Raw genomic sequence first — 19,291 nt, forward strand, 5'->3', positions numbered from 1 at the left:
ATTTAAGGCTGGAATAGACACATTTTTGGTCTCTCAGGGAATCAAGGGATATGACAAGCGGGTGGGAAAGTGGAGTTGAAGTCCAAGATCGTTTTGAATGGCAGTGCAGGCTCGATGGGGCCTATGGTCTACTCCTGCTCCTATTTCTTGTGTTCTCTCTAAACCTTTGTCTTTCTACCTCTTCCTTCCTTTAAAATGCTCCTTAAAACCTACCACCTCCTTACATTGCTCAGTGTGAAATGTGGTCTGACAATGCTCCTATGAAGCACCTTATGACATTTTACTATGATAAAGGGGCTACATAAAAGCAAGTCTTTGTTGCTGAAGTAAGGGCACATGAAGCGATGCAGTGGCATTTTTGTAACACAATGACATTTCATGGCCCGATGCTTGCCAAACGTAGTTGGTGCTCATGAAGACGGTGACTTCCCCTTTAACAGCTTTCAGAATGGACCAGCACATCAGACATTTGCACTGTAAGAATCATCATTTTGCCTCTAGGTAGCGCTGCAGAGCGCAGTCGTCACAAGGAGACAGACGTGGGGGCGTGTCCCTCTTGCTCATTGCACGCTCGTTGGCGGGGCTTTCCAGCAGAATTTTGTTATTGGACTGCCGACGTTGCTGTTTACCAGGCTGAGGCCCCGGGCGCTGACGGGATAGCATAGCTAGAGCTGGAGGACCTCAGGAAGTCATCCGAGCCGCTGCTGTTGCCCAACGACAAGATGGCTGTCGGTAGTAAGTTGAAGCCAGAAACGATCAGCACAGCGGCATCCTACACGTACAAAGGAGGATAGCCGGAGCTTGGGGCTCTTGCTTTCATACTGCTGGGATATTATTAGACCGATATATGGACAGAAATGGGGTCTCAGACTCTACAAATCCTGAGACAGGGAGTCTGGGCTTCCATCACTGGCGGATGGTATTATGATCCTCATCAAAACACATTTGTGAATGCTTTCCATCTCTACATCTGGCTCTTTCTCCTTTGTTTCCCATTCACACTGTATATGGTGAGTATTTGGCTGTACGTGTTTACTAATAATTGGTTGAGATGCTTGGAAATTCATCATGTGAGTTTGGGAAATTTACATGTGTGTCTGTTTAGGTTAATATATTATTTATATAATATACATTGTGTAAGTGTTCCCCCTCCAAGCAAATAGGCTGTGTAGTAATAATATGGGATTTTGATCGAAAACAAATAAATTCCAATTTGACATCTGTGGAACGACTGGAATAAAAAGCTACAAGACCAGATGTATAAATGGCAATGGTTGGAGCATTAGCTGGAACACAAAGGAGGAAGCATATATTTCGGATTGAAGATGTGGTCCCTTACTTTGACCATCAATGCCAAATATTACTGGACTCTGCATTGTTGTAGAGAGGTGATTTAAATCTTGCCTTTCCCAGTTGAATGTGTTTTTTATTTCACTAATTTATCTGCTTTGATTTTAATATGTTTTGATAGGATTGCAGTAAACAAGGTGAAATGAATTTTACACTTTAATATGTTGGATTTTTATGTTTATTTATGCACATCTGTCTTTCATGCAAAGCTACTTCTGAAATTTTTCTGATTTCATGGAAGGATTCCTGTGAACTCTACAGCCCATGTATTTTAGCAGCTGGTGGTGTTTTTCCTGTTTTATTACTGATTGTAATGTCACCTGATTCATTTAGTAGGTTATGCTTCCAGAAAAATGGGCATAGGAATAAACAAACAGAAGAGGTAATGTGTTGTATATGATGTACAAGAAACATTCTCACTGGGAATGGAAAGTTAATGATAGCTCTTTCACAGCACAGAAAATTAGTTACGGGTTATGATAGCCTTTTTGTGATAGAAGTGAGATTCTCAGTACACAGCTCTTGGTACACACTTAAAGGTATAATCCTGTGCAATATGTTGGCTGTAATGTTGTGTTAAAGGAAAGCCATAGCAAAGGACTTTATAAAACTTGCATTTCTGTAGCTTTTTTAAATTATATTCCAAAGTGCTTCATAGGAGACAGAAATTCACACCAAGTCAAAGATACTCGGGCAGAGTATGTTCTGCATATATTTTCCTTTTTAAAAAAAATAAATAAATTTGTGCATCCCTTGCCTCCATGTACTCATTTAGGACCCCATGGTTTATTCACTGTCAGCAATGGTTGCACCATTGTAAAATCTGCTGCTGGTTCATTGGTTCAGCTTCAGCACGTTTAACAGAATAGAACATCCCAAAGTGCTTCATCGGGCAAAAGTGAAAACTGAGCAGTGATGTAGGTTTGTCAACCCTCTAAGATTGACTTGGAGTACTGCGAGCAACCCGGGCGTGAAAAACCGTAGGGGGCAATAAAATAATCGTGTTTTCACAAAATCACAGAATTGTTACAGCGCAGAAGGGGGCCATTTGGCCCATCGTCTCTGCACCGGCTCTCCAAATGAGCAATTCACTTCGTGCCGTCCCCCCACCTTCTCCTTGTAACCCTGCACAATCTTCCTTTTCATGCAACTGCTACAATCTGGTGAGGAGGGGGTCACAAGTCCTTCCTCTTATTTGACTGCAACAGAGTTTATTCCTTTTTAAACAGCGGATGTGCTTACCACTTCAATGAGTGTTTACCTTTTACCTTTGTTGTGATTGTAAAAGAACCTATCGGACAGGTTTTCTTGAGTTTAAACAAGAAAGAGTTGAGTTTATTATACTTAACAATCTAAAGCCAATCTAAAAAAAAAAAATATGCTGCACATTCACACAGACTCACAGGAGAATCACACACACACAAACATAGATTACAGAGTGATTGGTAGATTTGTGGTTGGATTAGAGTCCAGAACAAATAAAAATTATTACACAGTCTGTGGAGTTGAATAATTCCATTGTCTTCCAGCTGAAGTTGTATTCCTGAAGTCTTTGGCTTTTCTTGTCGGCAGAATTGTAGGAGGCTTTATTCCCTTGGTATCTTTGTCTTGGATCCAGCAACCAGCAGCTCAGCTTCACATAGGTCTTCTGGAGAGAGAGAGACACACACACACACACCCCTTCTGGCTTCTGCACAGAATGAATCACTAGCTTGACTGCTTTGTCCAAGGGACAAGTCACAGGGATGGACAGTCACGTGACTGCTTCAGTGTATTGTCTGGAACCTTCTAATGAGATTCAGGTTTAGGAGTTTCTGTCCCTTAAGCATCAGGATGTTAACGTTTACACCTGGAAGGGTTGGCCCTTTCAAGGTTAAAGTACCAGGATGGCTTTGAATGTCCTGCTAATGAATGCAGTCTCCTGTGGCTCACTCAATAGAGCAAGCCATTGTCTTGGGTACAGGCTCATCAGACATGTGTCTCCTCTTTGAGGCCTTGCAATGTGTAAGCTGTTCAAATGCAAATTGTGGTGGCCATCTTGGCTGCCAGCTTTTTTAATAAAGTTAACTGTACAATTCCAGCTCTTTCTGTTTCATTAAAAGTTTACTGTAGGTTTCCAATCGATGAAATTAAAAACACCCCCTTTGGTATAGCAAGTTTTCTTGACATAACTGTCTAATTTCCTTTTGAATGCTTCAATTGAACCTGCCTCCACCACATTCTCAGGTGCATTCTAGACCTTAACCACTCGCTGCCTGAAAATTTTTTTCCTCTTGTCGCATTTGCTTCTCTTACCCATTACTTTAAATCTGTACCCTCTTGTTTGCGATCCTTTCACGAATGGGAACAGTTTCTCCCAATCTACTCTGTCCAGACCCTTCATGATTTTGAATACCTCTATCTAAACACCTCAGCCTTTTCCTCCAAGGAAACCTCTCCAATCTATCTTCATAACTGAAGTTCTTCATCCCTGGAACCATTCTTGTGAATCATTTCTGTACTCTCTCCAATGCCTTCACATCTTTCCTCAAATGCGGTGCCCAAAACTGGACGTAATCCTCCTGCTGAGGCTAAACTTGTGTCTTATACAAGTTCAACATAACCGCCTTGCTCTTGTATTCTATGCCCCTATTAATGAAGCCCATTATACTGTATGCTTTATTAACTGCTCTCTCAACCTGTCTGCCGCCTTCAATAACTTATGCGCATTAACTCCCAGGTCCCTCTGCTCCTGCACCCCCTTTAGAATTGTACCCTTTATTTTTTATTGGCTCTCCATGTTCTTCCTACCAAAATGAATCACTTCACATTTCTGTACATTGAACTTCATCTGTTACTTGTCTGCCCATTCCATCAACTTGTCTATGTCTTTTTGCAGTTCTACACCATCCTCCTCACAGTTTACAATGCTTCCTAGTTTCGTATCATCCGCAAATTTTGAAATTGTGCCCTGTACACCAAGGTCCAGGTCATTAATGTCTATCAGGAAAAGCAAGGGTTCCTTGACACTGACCCCTAGGGAACTCCACTACAAACCTTCCTCCAGCCCGAAAAACATCCATTCACCACTACTTTTTGTTTCCTGTCACTCAGCCAATTTTGTATCCATGTTGCTACCGTCCCTTTTATTCCATGAACTATAACTTTGCTCACAAGTCTGCTGTGTGGCACTGTATCAAATGCCTTTTGAAAGTCCACATACACCACATCAACTGCAATTCCCTCATCAACCCTCTCTGTTACCTCCTCAAAAAACTCCAGCAAGTTAGTTAAACATGATTTTCCTTGTAGAAATCCATGCTGGCTTTCTTTAATTAACCCGCATTTGTCCATCTGACTATTAATTTTGTCCCGAATTATTTTTTCTAGAAGTTTCTCCACTATCGAAGTTAAACTGACTGGCCTGTAGTTGCTGGGCTTATCTTTACACCCTTTTTTGAACAAGGGTGTAACGTTTGCAATTCTCCAGTCCTCTGGCACCACCCTGAGTCTGAGGAAGACTGGAAAATTACGGTCAGTGCCTCCATGATTTCCACCCTCACTTCCCTCAGTATCCTTGGATGCATCTCATCTGGTCCTGGTGTTTTATCCACTCTAAGTGCAGACAGCTTATCTGATGCATCCTCCTTATCAATTTTAAACCCTCCTGGTGTCAGAATTAGCTCCTCTTTCACTATTGCCTGGGTTGTATCTTCCTTGATAAAGACAGATGCAAAGTATTAATTTAATACCTCAGCTATGCCCTCTGCCTCCATGTGTAAATCCCTTTATTAGCCCAACTCCTCCTTTTACCATCCTTTTACTGTTTATATGTTTACAGAAAACTTTGGGATTCCCTTTATATTAGCTGCCAACTGTTTTCATGCTTTCTCTTTGCTTCTCTTATTTGCATTTTCACTTCCCCTTTGGATCTTCTAGATTCAACCTGGTTATCAATAGTATTTTCTACCTGGCATCTGACATAAGCACACTTTTTCTTCTAACTCTCTACCTCTTTTGTCATCCAGGGAGCTCTGGATTTGTTTGTCCTACCTTTCGCCTTCGAGGAAACAAACCTTGACTGTGCTCAAACTATCTCTTCTTTGAAGGTAGCCCATTGTTCAGCTTTCCTGCCAGCCTTTGATTCCAATTTATGCGCCCCGGCTCCATTCTTACCCATTGAAGTTGGCTTTCTCCCAATTAATTATTATTACTCTGGATTGTTCTTTGTCCTTTTCCATAGTCAGCCTAAACCTTATGATACAATGATCACTATACTCTAAATACTGTCCTACTGATACTTGGTCTACTTGGCCCACCTCATTCCCAAGAGCCAGGTCTAGCAGTATCGCCTTTCTCATTCGAGTAGAAACATACTGCTGTAGAAAATTTTCCTGAACACACGTTAGGAACTCTTGCCCCTCACTGCTCTTTACACTACTATTATCCCAGTCTATGTTTGGATAATTAAAGTCCCCCATTATTACTACTCTATATTGTTTGCACCCCTCTGTAATTCCCTTGCAAATTTGTTCTTCCACATCCTCCCCTCTGGGTGGCCCAGAGATAACACCGAGCACTGTAACTGCACCTTTTTTGTTTCTTAGCTCTAGCCAAATTGATTCTGTCCTCGACCTCTCTGGGGCATCCTTTGTCTCCAGTACTGCAGTGCTCTCCCTAATCGCTACTGCCACCCCTCCCCTTTTTTTCCCTTTCCTATCTTTCCTGAACACTTTGTATCCAGGAATATTCAATACCCAGTCTTGCCCTTCTTTGAGCCAGGTCTTTGTTTTAGCCACAACATCATATTTCCATATGTCAATCTGTGCCTGTAACTCACCACTCTTATTAACAACACTCAGTGTATTCGCATACATGCACATTAACCATGATTTAGACTTTATTACTTTCTCCCTTACTCTGACCTCTCCTAATAACTTCTTATTCTCTCGTGCTATCCATCTTTCTCAGTATTCTGTGCACCTTGGTATTCCTGTCTGATATTTCCTCCTGGTTCCCATACCACTGCCAAGTTAGTTCAAACCCTCCCCAATTGCACTGGCAAATCGCCCTGCAAGGAAATTTGTCCCAGCTCTGTTCAGATGCAACCTATCCAGGCCTGGGCAGGTCCCGCCTTCTCCAGAGCTGGTCCCAGTGTCCCAGGAATCTAAAGCCCTCCTTCCTGCACCATCTTTCCAGCCACGCATTCATTTGCACTGTCCTCATTTCTATACTCACTTGCGCGTGGTACTGGGAGTAATGCAGAAATTACTACTTTTGAGGTCCTGCTTGCTAATTTCTTACCTAGTTCACTAAACTTTTCTGCAGGACTACATCCCTCTTTCTACCTATGTCGTTGGTACCAATGTGGATCACAACTGCGGCTGTTCACCCTCCACCTCAGAGTGCTCTGCAGCCGTTCCGTGTCATCCTTGACCTGGCACTAGGGAGGCAACGCACCATCCTGGATTCACGTCTGCAGCCACAGAAATGTCTGTCTGGTCCCCTGACAATCGAATCTTTTATCACTATCGCTCTTCTAGTCTTCCTTGTGTCCTCCTGTGCAGCTGAGCCACCCGTGGTGCCATGCCCTTGGCTCTGGCTGCACTTCCCATAAGAACCATCACTTTACTCAGTATTCAGAACAGAACTGAAGAAGGGTCACTGACCTGAAACGTTAACTCTGCTTCTCTCTCCACAGATGCTGCCAGACCTGCTGAGTATTTCCAGCATTTCTTGTTTTAATTTAGAACTGAATACTTGTTTGAGATGCACTCCGAGGTCTCCTGCACTACCTGCCTGTTTCTTCTTGACTGTCTGGTGGTCACCTATCCCTTCTGTCCCTGTATATTCTTAAGCTGTGGGGTGACCACCTGTATAAATGTGCTATCCAGGACGCTCTCATCCTCATGGATGCACCGCAGTGATGCCAGCTGCTGATCAAATTCCGCAACCCAAGGCTCGCGCTACTGCAACTGATGACACTTTCTGCACATGTGGTTATTCAGGACCCGAGAAGTATTCCCACATTGCACAAGATGTGCACTGCAGAGGTTGAAGCAACCTTGCCATTCCTCTAACTATTGGATAATGAACCTTGGTACGACTAATAAACCCTGCTACCACTAATACTAATAACCCTACCAATAGTGGTAGTAATCTTACTACTGCTAATACTAAACTTTACCAATACTAATCTACCTTGCCGCTATTAATATACCCTACCAATGCTAAAATGCTACTAATAGTATTAAGACCCTCACCAATATTAATAAACCTTTTTTTAAAAAAAAGCTAAGACTCGCCAGCTATCCTCTTGTTACTTGTGATTAATACTTAATATTTTTAACGTTTTGTTGAGACTGAGTTCCTACGCAGCAAATACACACCAGCCATTCAACTCACTACTTTCCTGTGATGTCACGGCTTGATTGTTTTTATCTTCTTCAAACTCCACGTAGAGGTAGGTTCCTCACAGGGTCCACTGCTGCAGCCACGGCTCCCGATTCTCTCCAGGTTAGTGGGAAGGCCCCGAGCCTGGGTCTCTCTTTATTCTCTCCCCAGTAGATTCCTTACAGGTCCGCCATTGCCGTTGCTGCTCCCGCCTCTCTCCAGGTAAAAATTATTTAACTACTGGAGATGCGAGAAAAGGCTATTTGACTGGGCAAGGCGGTGTGAGACAGGAAGTCTTCAGTAATATATCCGACCAGAGTTGGCAACCCTATTGTAAAGAGTTAGGCAGGTTACCAAAGATACAGGTTTTGAAGAGCTTGTGAAGGAGGAAAGAGTGACAGAAAGCAGGTCATAGTGATTTAGGATTTATTTTACAGATAATGTTGTTGAAATTGTGAAATTTGATGGCTCCAAAGGTGAAGCTGGTGAAGCACTGAATCTTCTTTTCAATCTCTTCTCACTCCTGCAACACATGCACACGCTCTCTTTCTCTCACATGCTGTCAGTGGATTATGCTGTTTTTCAGTTGAATGTTGGAAGTGGGTTTAGGTCTGAATTGGACATTCCAGAATGTTTAGGCAAGATGGCTGAAGACTGAAGGTGCAGTAAGGGGGAAGGGGTTTGCAGAGTCACGAGATTAGAAGGCACAAGCCAGCAGGTCGGATGGGAGGAGATTTCAGAGTAAGAGCAGAGTGAGACCGTGAAGTGATCTTGTTGAGAAGGACAAGAATTTTCAGTTATGTATTGGAAGATGGGGAGCCAAAGGAAGTTAGTAAGAATAGGAGAATGGGAGTTTTTGCGGGTTAGTATGTAAGGGTTGGAGTTTTTGGGTTGCAGTTTGTCCAGGTGGAACTTGGGAAGCCAGTAAGGAGAGTGTTGGATCTGTTGGGTCAATGGATGAGGGTTTGGAAGCAGTGATGTTAAGGTATGGGTGGAGAGGTTGATGCTGTGAATGAGAAAATAAGTCAGACTTGGCAGCGCTTAGAAAAAAAAATCAACATAGTTTGTCAAAAAGAAATAAGTGCCAACAATAGAAATAGAATTAAAAATTCTACTTTATCAAATACTGTAAAATATTTGTGAATCATAATTATGTACTGTAACAACTTTATTTTTACACCTCCAAATATTTCCTTCACAGAAACGTAACAATGTTGAGGTACAATTTTACAGGTAATATTGTTGAAATTGTGAAATTTGATGGCTCCAAAGGTGAAGCACTGAATAATCTTTTTAATCTCTTTTCACTCCTGCAACGCATGCACATGTGCACGCTCTCTTTCTCTCACATGCTGTCAGTGGATATTGCTGTTTTTCAGTTGAATATTGGAAGTGGGTTTAGGTGTGAATTGGCTCTAAATTTTAAGACTGGAGGATGGTCGTTCAAGGAAGGGGGAAAATGCCACACTAGTACACTGGTGGGTGCTCTTCTAATTGTCAGTATCAAGTCTGAGCTATGGATGGTCTTCAAGGGCTTGATACTGGTGCTTGAACGGGAAATTATTCCACTTGCTATCACCATTATCCATCCCTCAACTTGAGCGTATAAATCATGAAAATATTGTTTACAGAATGGAAATGAATTGGATAAAGTAGAAGACATGCTGTATCTCAGATCCCAGCCAAGTTGGTGTGTTTGTATTTTAATAGAGTTAGAACACAAAAAATGTGTGTGAGCTGGGCCAACTGTTGTGCATCTCAGCAGTAACGAAGCACAGAGGGACCTTCAGAAGAGGAATGCATTATTCTAAGAAATCTGTGATAATAGATTGACTTGATGCAGGCATCACACATGTTGCAAATCTTTTGCCTATAATTGGGAAGTTGCTTAACTCTACCGGCATTCTGCCAGGTAATTGTGTATTGTGTATTCTGACAGCTACTGAGGCAAGTAAATTTATTGTATGGCTCTGGTTTGGCTGCTTGAGAGGGAGAAAATAGAACTTGTGAACATCAATTTTCATGACTCTGTGACACATCTTGCATCTTCTATTAAATGAAGGCTCCCACATGCTATAAAACATTTGTTTTGTTTTTGCGCACTGCCCATATCTAATGTTGAGGGAAATCCCATCTGCTGCATTTCATGGAAGCTTCTCAAATTCTTGTGTAGCTCATTGATGTTTTTCAACAATTAGTAATTTTAGCAATAATGAGCCAGCAAAATGGAATCGATGCTGATGGGAAATATAAATATTAAATGGTATTTTTCATGTAATTATGAAATGGAATGTTTTGAAAAATATTTTAATATATGTACTTGTATTTCATGGTGTGTGAGTGAATTCCACTTCCCATCTCTCCATATTAAATGCATGGTATGATACCGAGCCATACACACAAGGTTTGATCCCTGGTCTTTGTTACCATTGCAGCTGTATGGACACGACAGTTGACCTTATGTTTCAGGGGTGGTTGCGGGATTGGTGCTGGGACAAGGTTAGTGAAGGTAGAATTGGCTGGGTTTCCCTCACACAGTCACTATCTGGACTAGCAACTCAGAGACCTAGGCCAGTGCTCTGGGGATACTGGTTCAAATCCTACCATGGTAGATGGTGGAACTTAAATTCAAGTAATAAATCCGGAATTAAAAAAATGCTAGTCTCAGTAATGATGGCCATGAAACCATTGTCAATTGTTGTAAAAACCCATCTGGTTCACTAATGACCTTTAGGGAAGGAAATCTGCTGTCCTCACCTGGTCTGTGATTCCAGACCCACAGCATTTTGGTTGACTGTTAAATGGCCTAGCAAGCCACTCAGTTGTACCAAACCACCAGAGAAAAGTCTAAAAGGAATGAAACCGGACATACCACACAGCATCGACCTAGGCACACGCAGCCCTGTCGACCCTGCTAAGTTCTCCGACTAATATCTGGGGGCTTGTACCAAAATTGGGAGAGCTGTCCTACAGACTAGTCAAGCAACAGCCTGACAGTCATACTCGCGGAATCATACCTTACAGACAATGTCCCAGACACAACCATCACCATCCCTGGGTATGTCCTGTCCAACCGACAGGACAGACCCACCAGAGGTGGCGGCACAGTGGTATACAGTCAGAAGGGGGTTTCCCTGGGAGTCTTCAACATTGATACGGACCCTGTGAAGTCTCCATGGCATCAGGTCATACATGGGCAAGGAAACCTCCTGCTGATTACCACCTACTGCCCCTTCTAGGCTGATGAATCAGTGCTTCTCCATGTTGAACACCAAATGGAAGAAGCGCTGAGGGTAGCAAGGACATAGGTCCCACACCCAGAGTACATTCTAACGTCCATCATCTACAGTGGCTTGGTAGTACCACTATTGGGCGAGTCCTAATCGACATAGCCGCTAGACTGGGTCTGCGGCATGTAGTGAGGGAGACAACGAGAGTGAATAACCTACTTGACCTCATCCTCGCCAATCTACCTGTCGCAAATGCATCAATGACAATATTGATAGGAGTGACCACCGCACATTTCTTTAGGAGAGCAAGTCCCATCTTCACATTGAGGATATCTCAATCGTGCTGTGTCGCACTACCACTGTGCTAAATGGGATAGATTTCAAACAGATCGAGCACTCAAAACTGGGCATCCATGAGGCGCTATGGGCCATCAGCAGCAGCAGCAGAATTGTGCTCAACCACAATCGGTAACCTCATGGCCCGGCATATCTCCCACTTTACCATTATCATCAAGCTGGGTGACCAACCCTGGTTCAAGGAAGAGTGCAGGAGGGCATGCCAGGAGCAGCACCAGGCATACTTAAAAATGAGTGGTGGAATTTTATGCTCTCCCCCGTGGCGGGTTTGGAGGTGGGGTGAGCATAAAATTGGGCGGGATGGTGTTGGGATCTGCTGAAATTTAGTTTGGGGCTGGAAAGTCTGTTAACTGCCTTCCCGCCAATTGTGGCCATTATCTGGGTAATCAACCCCAATTAAAGGCCTCTTCCAGCCACAATTACCGGTGCGGTGGGCCGCCTTGTCGGGCTGTGTTCTGGTTCAGAGGGTGAGGTGGGTCGGTGGTCTTGGGGGTGCTGGGTGGGTCCGGATCCCTCATTCAAAGGCACTTAGTGGCATTAGGAATTGGGGGGGGTGCCTGCTGAGAGAACCACACCCCCCCCCCCCCCAGCCCCCCTCTTGCTGCTGACCACACCCCCTGACCCCCTCCCCCAGTGAGGCTCCTCCTACCCTGACCTACCTTGAGCCTAGTTCCAGCACTGCTGCTCGGTGTCTGGTCACTGCAGCTGGAGTGGCAGCCACTGCCTCCATGGTGCCTCTGCAATGCCGGGGTTTCTGGCACCAGTGCCCTAAATTCTATGGAAAACCTGCCACTGTCCATTTAAGTGCATGATTGGCACTAAATTCGACGGGCTGTCTGGAAAAGAGATGGCACGGGGATGTCGTGACCCCTGCCATCAGCATAAAATTCCCCCTGAGGTGTCAACCTGGTGAAGCTACAACACAGGGCTGCATGCATGCCAAACAGCAGAAACAGCATGCGATAGATAGAGCTAAGTGATCCCACAACCAACGGATCCGATCTAAGCTCTGCAGTCCTGCCACATCGATTTATGAATGGTGGTGGACAATTAAACAGCTAACAGGAGGGGAAGGCTCTGCACATATCCCCATCCTCAATGATGGGGGAGCCCAGCACACCAATGCAAAAGACAAGGCTGAAGCATTTGAAACCATCTTCGGCCAGAAGTGCCGAATGGATGATCCATTTCTGCCTCCTCCTGAGGTCACCAGCATCACAAGTTGCCAGTTTTCAGCCAATTTGATTCACTCTATGTGTTATCAAGAAATGACTGAAGGCACTGGATACTGCAAAGGCTATGGGCCCTGACAAAATTTCGGCAATAGTAATGAAGACTGCTCCAGAACTAGGCGCACCCCTAACCAAGCTGTTCCAGTACAGCTCAACATTGGCCTCTACCTGACGATGTGGAAAATTGTCCATGTATGTCCTGTACACAGAAAGCAGGACAAATCCAGCCCGGCCAATGATCGCCCCATCAATCTATTCTGGATCATCAGCAAAGTAATGGAATGTGTCGCCGACAGTGCTATCAAGTGGCACTTGCTCAACAATAGCCTGCTCATTGAAGCTCAGTTTGGGTTCTGCCAGGGCCACTCAGTTCCCATTACAGCTTTTGTCCAAACATGGACAAAAGAGATGAGGTGAGAGTGACTACCCTTGAATTCAAGGCAACATTTGACCGAGTATGGCATCAAGGAGCCCAAACAAAACTGGAGTCAGTGGAAATCGGGAAAACTCTCTGCTGGTTGGAATCATACCTAGCACAAAGGAAGATGGTTGTGGTTGTTGGAGGTCAATCATTTCAGTCCCAAGCCATCACTGCAGGAGTTCCTCAGGGTAGTGACCTAGGCCCAACCATCTTCAGCTGCTTCATCAATGACTTTCCTTCCATCATTATGTCAGAAGTGGGGATGTTCACTGATTGCACAATGTTCAGCACAATTCATGACTCCTCAGACACTGAAGCAGTTCGTGTCCATGTGTAGCAAGACCTGGACAACATTCAGGCTTGGGCTGAGAAGTGGCAAGTTACATTCGAGGCACACGTACCAGGCTATGACGATCTTCAACCAGAGAGAATCCAGCCATCTCCTCTTGACATTCAATGGCATTATTGTTGCTGAATTCCCCCATTGTCATCATCCTGGAGGTTACCATTAACTAGAAACTGAACTGGACTAGCCATAGAAGTACTGTGGCTATAAGAGCAGATCAGAGGCTGGGAATTCTGTGGCGAGTAACTCGCCTCTTGATTCCCCAAAGCCTGTCCACCATCTACAAGGCACAAGTCAGGAGTGTAATGGAATGCTCTCCATTTACCTGGTTGAGTACAGTTCCAACAACACTCAAGAAGCTCGACACCATCCAGGACAAAGCAGCCTGCTTGATTGACATCCCATCCACCACTCTTGACATTCACTCCCTCTACCACCGACACAGTGGCAGCAGTGTGTACCATTTACAAAATGCACTGCAGTAACGCACCAAGGCTCCTTTGACAGCACCTTCTAAACCCGTGACTTCTACCACCTGGAAGGACAAGGGCAGCTAATGCATTGGAATACCACCACCTGCAAATTCCCCACCAAGCCATCCTGACTTGGAACTCTATCGCCATTCCTTCAGTGTTGCTGGGTCAAAATCCTGGAACTCCCTTCCTAACAGCACTGTGGGTGTACCCGCACCCCAAGGACTGAAGCGGTTCAAGAAGGCAATGCACCACCATCTTCTCAAGGGCAGTTAGGGATGAGCAATAAATGTAGGAATAGCCAATAACACCCACATCCTGCTAAAGAATAAAAAAAACTATCCAGCAACAATCTCTTCAGCTGGGAAGTGAGAAATTGTTGGTTGAAGACAGTGTTGGGCTCAGCTCTGATGACCCCATGGTTAAATGGTCTCCTGAAACTCATGATTCAGGCTCACTCATGAGGAATAGCCACTGGCAATGGAAGGTTACTGATGTCGCATGCCAGCAAGAGTTGCCACCTTTAGGAGAGGAGGTAGCGGGGGAGCTGAAGTATTTAGTGTGATCAACTACCTATAATGTTAGTTTGACCTTAATTTGAATCCCATTCTGGACTACATTTTTACACTTCAGTTTTCGTCGCCAGTCTTCATCAGATTGGAGAATGGGGAAATGCATATCCCTTGGTGGCTGGACCAGAGAAATATGCTGACTTTGAAATGCCCTGCTTGATGCCTACATCAAGTGCTGAAAGGAATGTTTCTGTGTAGCATTTGGTTTTTGAAAAAATCCTTATTAGTCACACCAGTGCAGTGTTTTCCAGCTTTGTCTGAATTTCTCCTCTTAGCTACATTCCGCACCCCCCTCGCCCCACTTTGAGACAGTGCACCTTCCTGCATGGCAGCGGTCCTCCGGTATCTTGCCTTCGTGGGAGAATCTGGCCAATGAGTATTATCAGGCTATTTGAATGAAGTGGGGGTAGGTGAAGAACATATCACAGCTGGGTTCAATCTTGTCCTCACCTACTATCCACATAGATGTACCCAGCTGGAGTCACAGGACAATGATTAAGAGAGCACATCACTCCAACTAAATATATATATTTTGTTATAATTAGGGTAAGTGAATTGAGAGAAGTTTTGATTAGCATGTGTTTAAGTGCTCATGATGTACCTCCCTGAGCATTGAGGAAGTTTCAAATTGGTTACTAGAACTAACTGTAGAATTGACAAGCACTCAACTCACCAGTGAAAAAAAGTGAAAATTTCTTTCACTCTTGCATGGGTTGGGAGAGGCAAAACACTGGCACTCTAAAATTAACTGTTGATTCAAATTAACATTAAAATACCACTGACTTGAGAAAATAGCACAATTAGGTGAAAATAGTGGTATTTCTGACAGGATATTGCGCCACAGAAAATGACTTGCCTTACAGTTGACGTTTGTTCTGATCTCTTCCAGATGTTCTATTAGGTTGGTGTCTTCTGTTTCCACTGACTGTACATAAAAGTTGGAATTATGATCACAGCTTTTGTTATGCTGCTTCACATCATGTGACCGGGAGCTATTTTTTAAAAAAAAAGCATAATAATGCTAGTTCCAAGTTGCAGTAACCTTTACTGAAAAAAATACCTTTGTGTCTTTTTAAAACATAGAATTTGAAGATTTTTACAGCAGTTAAGAATAGTTTATATGCCATGCAAGGCCAGAGCGATAAGGGGGAAGAAAAACACAACTGTTCCCAAATGTTGACCAGAAGTGCAATTATACAACCTTCACAGCAAAACCATTGCAATATTTGGTTAAAAAGACTCCAACTAATTATGAAACAAGCAATGTTGGTAGATTTTTCTGAACCAGGAGCACATGCAATCAAATGGGATGGGCAACTCTTGGGATCAGAATGCAAAATCTAACAATTTAGGCCAGAATGAACCTTTGCTGTTGCTAAGATCCAAATAATCAGCCTAAATTGTAATTTATTCTAATTTCAGAACAGGTCATTGGGCATCATTGTCTGGGACCCACATTCAGCCAAGCTCACTACTCAATTCACAGAAATTTGTTCACCCTAAGATGTCTGAGCTAAGCCATGTAGAAAAGGAGACCAGCTTTAGAGAAATTTATTGAATCAAAGCCCGAAGTGTACACAATCTTTTAAGACTGGACCATTTCCCAGGTCACCTGAAAGCAAGGAGCCAGTTCCCCCAGAGAATGCACATTATGCTCATTGCCACTTGTGGTGCATTTGTGTAGAGTATTTACAGTGGAATTAGTTATTTTGGCAAGTGCTATAAATTAATTAAGGGGATTGTGGTTGTGTCATAGAAGAGCAAAACCTGAATGTGTACTGAAGTTAATTGAACACCCTCCTCCACCCTTCCCCCCCCCCCCCCAAGTTAAATCATAGCCATTTAGTTTCATACTTCCTGAAAAGAGCTGGAGTTTTCTGTTCTGCTTTCTCCACCCCTACAATCCATCCTTCTGACAATTTCAAGTTGTTTTTTTTCTGTGTACAGAATGTCTTTATTAGAAATTAATAATTGGTAGTCAGCCAATCCAAATCTCCACTTTCATTCAATGGGTTAGAATGATTCCAGAGAATTGCAATGTGATGTGCTGGTTTGGAGAAAAGAAGAGATTGAAGTATATGCTTCTCATTCCAGGATAAAACATGCAGGTACACCACACTGGTTTTCCTGCAGTTTTCAGGAGACTATATACTAAATTTAACTCTTGATTATAGAATTTGACGAAAAGAATCCTTTTTCCCACATTGACTTTTTGCTATCCTGTCCTCTCTGGTGGGGTTAGATTAGTTGCCCTTCAGTTTCAGCCAAATGACTACATCATTCATGACTAGAGAGAAAATAAAAAATGAGTTAACAGTGATGATTGTTTGAGTGGGGGATGCTCGTAGCTCGGTTGAAATCTATCTTCAAGGAACATGCACACTCCGCACACAGAATTCCAACATGATTTACTGGATATCAATCATAAAATTGATAACCAATTTAATTTTTCTGGACCTCCCTCCAGGCCAATAAGGCCATTTGTAACCAACAGTATGGCTCCATTTGAGATCAGAGTCAGCACATGTCAAGTATTCAACCTGGGACTTCCCAGTTCTCATTGGATAAACGACCACCATTTGGGTAGTCATGTGTATTTCAAAAATGTTCCCTTGGTGACTTGTGCCACATAATGTGGTACATAGAGAGCAGAAGGTCCCAAGCTTGATTTATGGTCTATTAATTCCAGCAGGACAGCAGTTCAAATTGGCTTTGGTGCCTTTGAACTAAAGTAAGTAAAACATCAGCCTGGGTTTTTGTTCCTGATCCAGTTATCTCCTACTAGAAAATGAATGTGTTTATAGGTCAGTTGAAGACAGAATCTGGCTTGGGCATGACTTTTTACATAGCTTATAGTTTTAAACTCTTTGGATCTTAACATACATGAAGATAGCTGAGGCCCTTTGGAACTGTAGCCAGTCCCTTTGGAAAAGGGAAAGGTAGAAAAGCGGGTGAAGAGAATTTAATTGTTTACATGCTTTCAATTAGAAATACATTTTGTTTCTAGCAGGTAAAACTATTTTTGCAATTATTTTAGAGTACAGTTGTATGCAGCCTTGTTCACTGGTTGACTTTCTTCAGATCCCTACACTCATTTTCAGCATGCAAGCTTGAAGCATGTTTAAAGGTCCATCTTCGAGTCAATCAGATTCCATGTTTTGATTTAAAATATTTAAAAGTAGCATAGTGTTGCATATAAATGTTCTTTACATATTCCATATCCTGCTGTACAAGTCATATATTTGGAATGAAAGTTAAAAAAACTACTGTACTTTTGCTGTGCTAGCTCAGGTCTTAAAATGATTATAGAGATTATTTACTGCCTGGAAAGCTTATGATGGGAATCCTGGTCCATTCTCCATGATGTTTCCATCTGAGGGTTAAAAAAAAAATGCTTTTTGTTTAAATCTAAATACAGATTTGCCCCATTTGACCAATTACTGAATTCCAGACTATAATCTTCATTCAAATTGAACTGAAATTCAGAGGTACAGATTACTCTTTTCTGGGTGTTGCAGACCTAATTGTATGTGATTGCCGCTCATCCATTACCTCTGTGCTTGCTGACCTATGTTGGCTCCCAATCTCTCAATACTTTCAATTTAACTTTTTCATCCTCACGATCAAATCCCTTCATGGTCTTGGTCCTCCCTATATTTGTAAGCTCCACCAACCTTATAACTGCCCCATTTTCCTCCAACTGCTGTGCATCACCCACTCGCTTCATCCCACCATTGGTGGCTGTGCCTTCAGTGTTGTTGACTGGTTAGAAATAACTTGATGACACCACGCACGCTGCAAATGGATCCTTCCAATCAGCTTATGATCATTTATCGTAAACAAAACAATCTGTGCATTGTTGCTGTGTTTTACAGACAGAAAATCATCCTTGTGTTTTACAGACAGAAAATCATCCTTCATTTTAACCAGTTCTGATGCTGTATGATTTTTGTGGGAAGAGGAGGGGAAACAGTGGTGGAGGAAGATGTATTTGACATATGTCATCTATAAGCATGTAACTCTGGACTGTATTGCCACAGAACCCATCAAATGTGTAGAAGTACCCTCAGGTCTCTGAAATGCTCATGGTGTAAGGTCAGTTCTCAGTTAAATCAGATTTATTTGCGCATGCCTTTAATGCCATTGAAAGCAGTCTGCTGTACATCAGAATTTGCCAGGCTTTCTAGTTCTGTTATCATTCGAGGCATCTGATACATAGAATTGCAAATATTAGTGAGATTTCTTTTATTCTTTGATGGGATGTGGTTGTTGCTGGCAAGGCCAGTATTGTGCTAGTGTATTTTGTGAAAAATTTTCATTGGTCCACTGACTGGAGATCAGAATTTATATTTTTTTCAAAGAAACATTTAAACCAGGGTGACTGCTGGCAACTTAAGATGATCACCTAGTTTGCAACACTGTATCGTACATTACAAAGGACTGTGAGGTGGGAGATAAAACCAAGACCCAGGAAGTTTAATGGAATTACCTGGTTTTCAGCAAACAGAGAAGTACTGCTTCCTGTTGTGTTTGAATGAATGACTATCATGTGACAAGCCCCTCACCATCTGTGGTTTTAAGCTGGTGTTTCCTCTGCAGAAGAGGAGAAGCAACTGGACTCTGACATGAGCAGACCCTGTTGTGGGGGTCTCTGTCTCGCTCGCTGCCTGCCTGCCTGCCTGTCTGTCTGTCTCGCTGCCTGCCTGCCTGTCTGTCTCGCTGCCTGTCTGTCTCGCTGCCTGTCTGTCTCGCTGCCTGTCTGTCTCGCTGCCTGTCTGTCTCGCTGCCTGTCTGTCTCGCTGCCTGTCTGTCTCGCTGCCTGTCTGTCTCGCTGCCTGTCTGTCTCGCTGCCTGTCTGTCTCGCTGCCTGTCTGTCTCGCTGCCTGTCTGTCTCGCTGCCTGTCTGTCTCGCTGCCTGTCTGTCTGCCTCGCTCGCTC

General features: G+C 43.2%; 1 protein-coding gene across 4 annotated transcripts in view; it reads left to right on the forward strand.

The window, feature by feature from the left end:
* Positions 1–676: 676 nt before the first annotated feature.
* pcnx1 (pecanex 1) overlaps positions 677–19,291 on the forward strand; it is a 303,868-nt gene continuing 285,253 nt past the window's right edge. For all 4 annotated transcript variants that reach the window (XM_068039551.1, XM_068039549.1, XM_068039550.1 and 1 more), the window contains exon 1: positions 677–1,010. In XM_068039551.1, coding sequence (XP_067895652.1) covers positions 858–1,010 — 153 coding nt within the window. In that variant the 5' untranslated portion in view covers positions 677–857. The remainder of the gene's footprint in view (positions 1,011–19,291) is intronic.

This window comes from Heterodontus francisci, chromosome 9 (assembly GCF_036365525.1).
Source record: "Heterodontus francisci isolate sHetFra1 chromosome 9, sHetFra1.hap1, whole genome shotgun sequence".
Lineage (NCBI taxonomy): Eukaryota > Metazoa > Chordata > Chondrichthyes > Heterodontiformes > Heterodontidae > Heterodontus > Heterodontus francisci.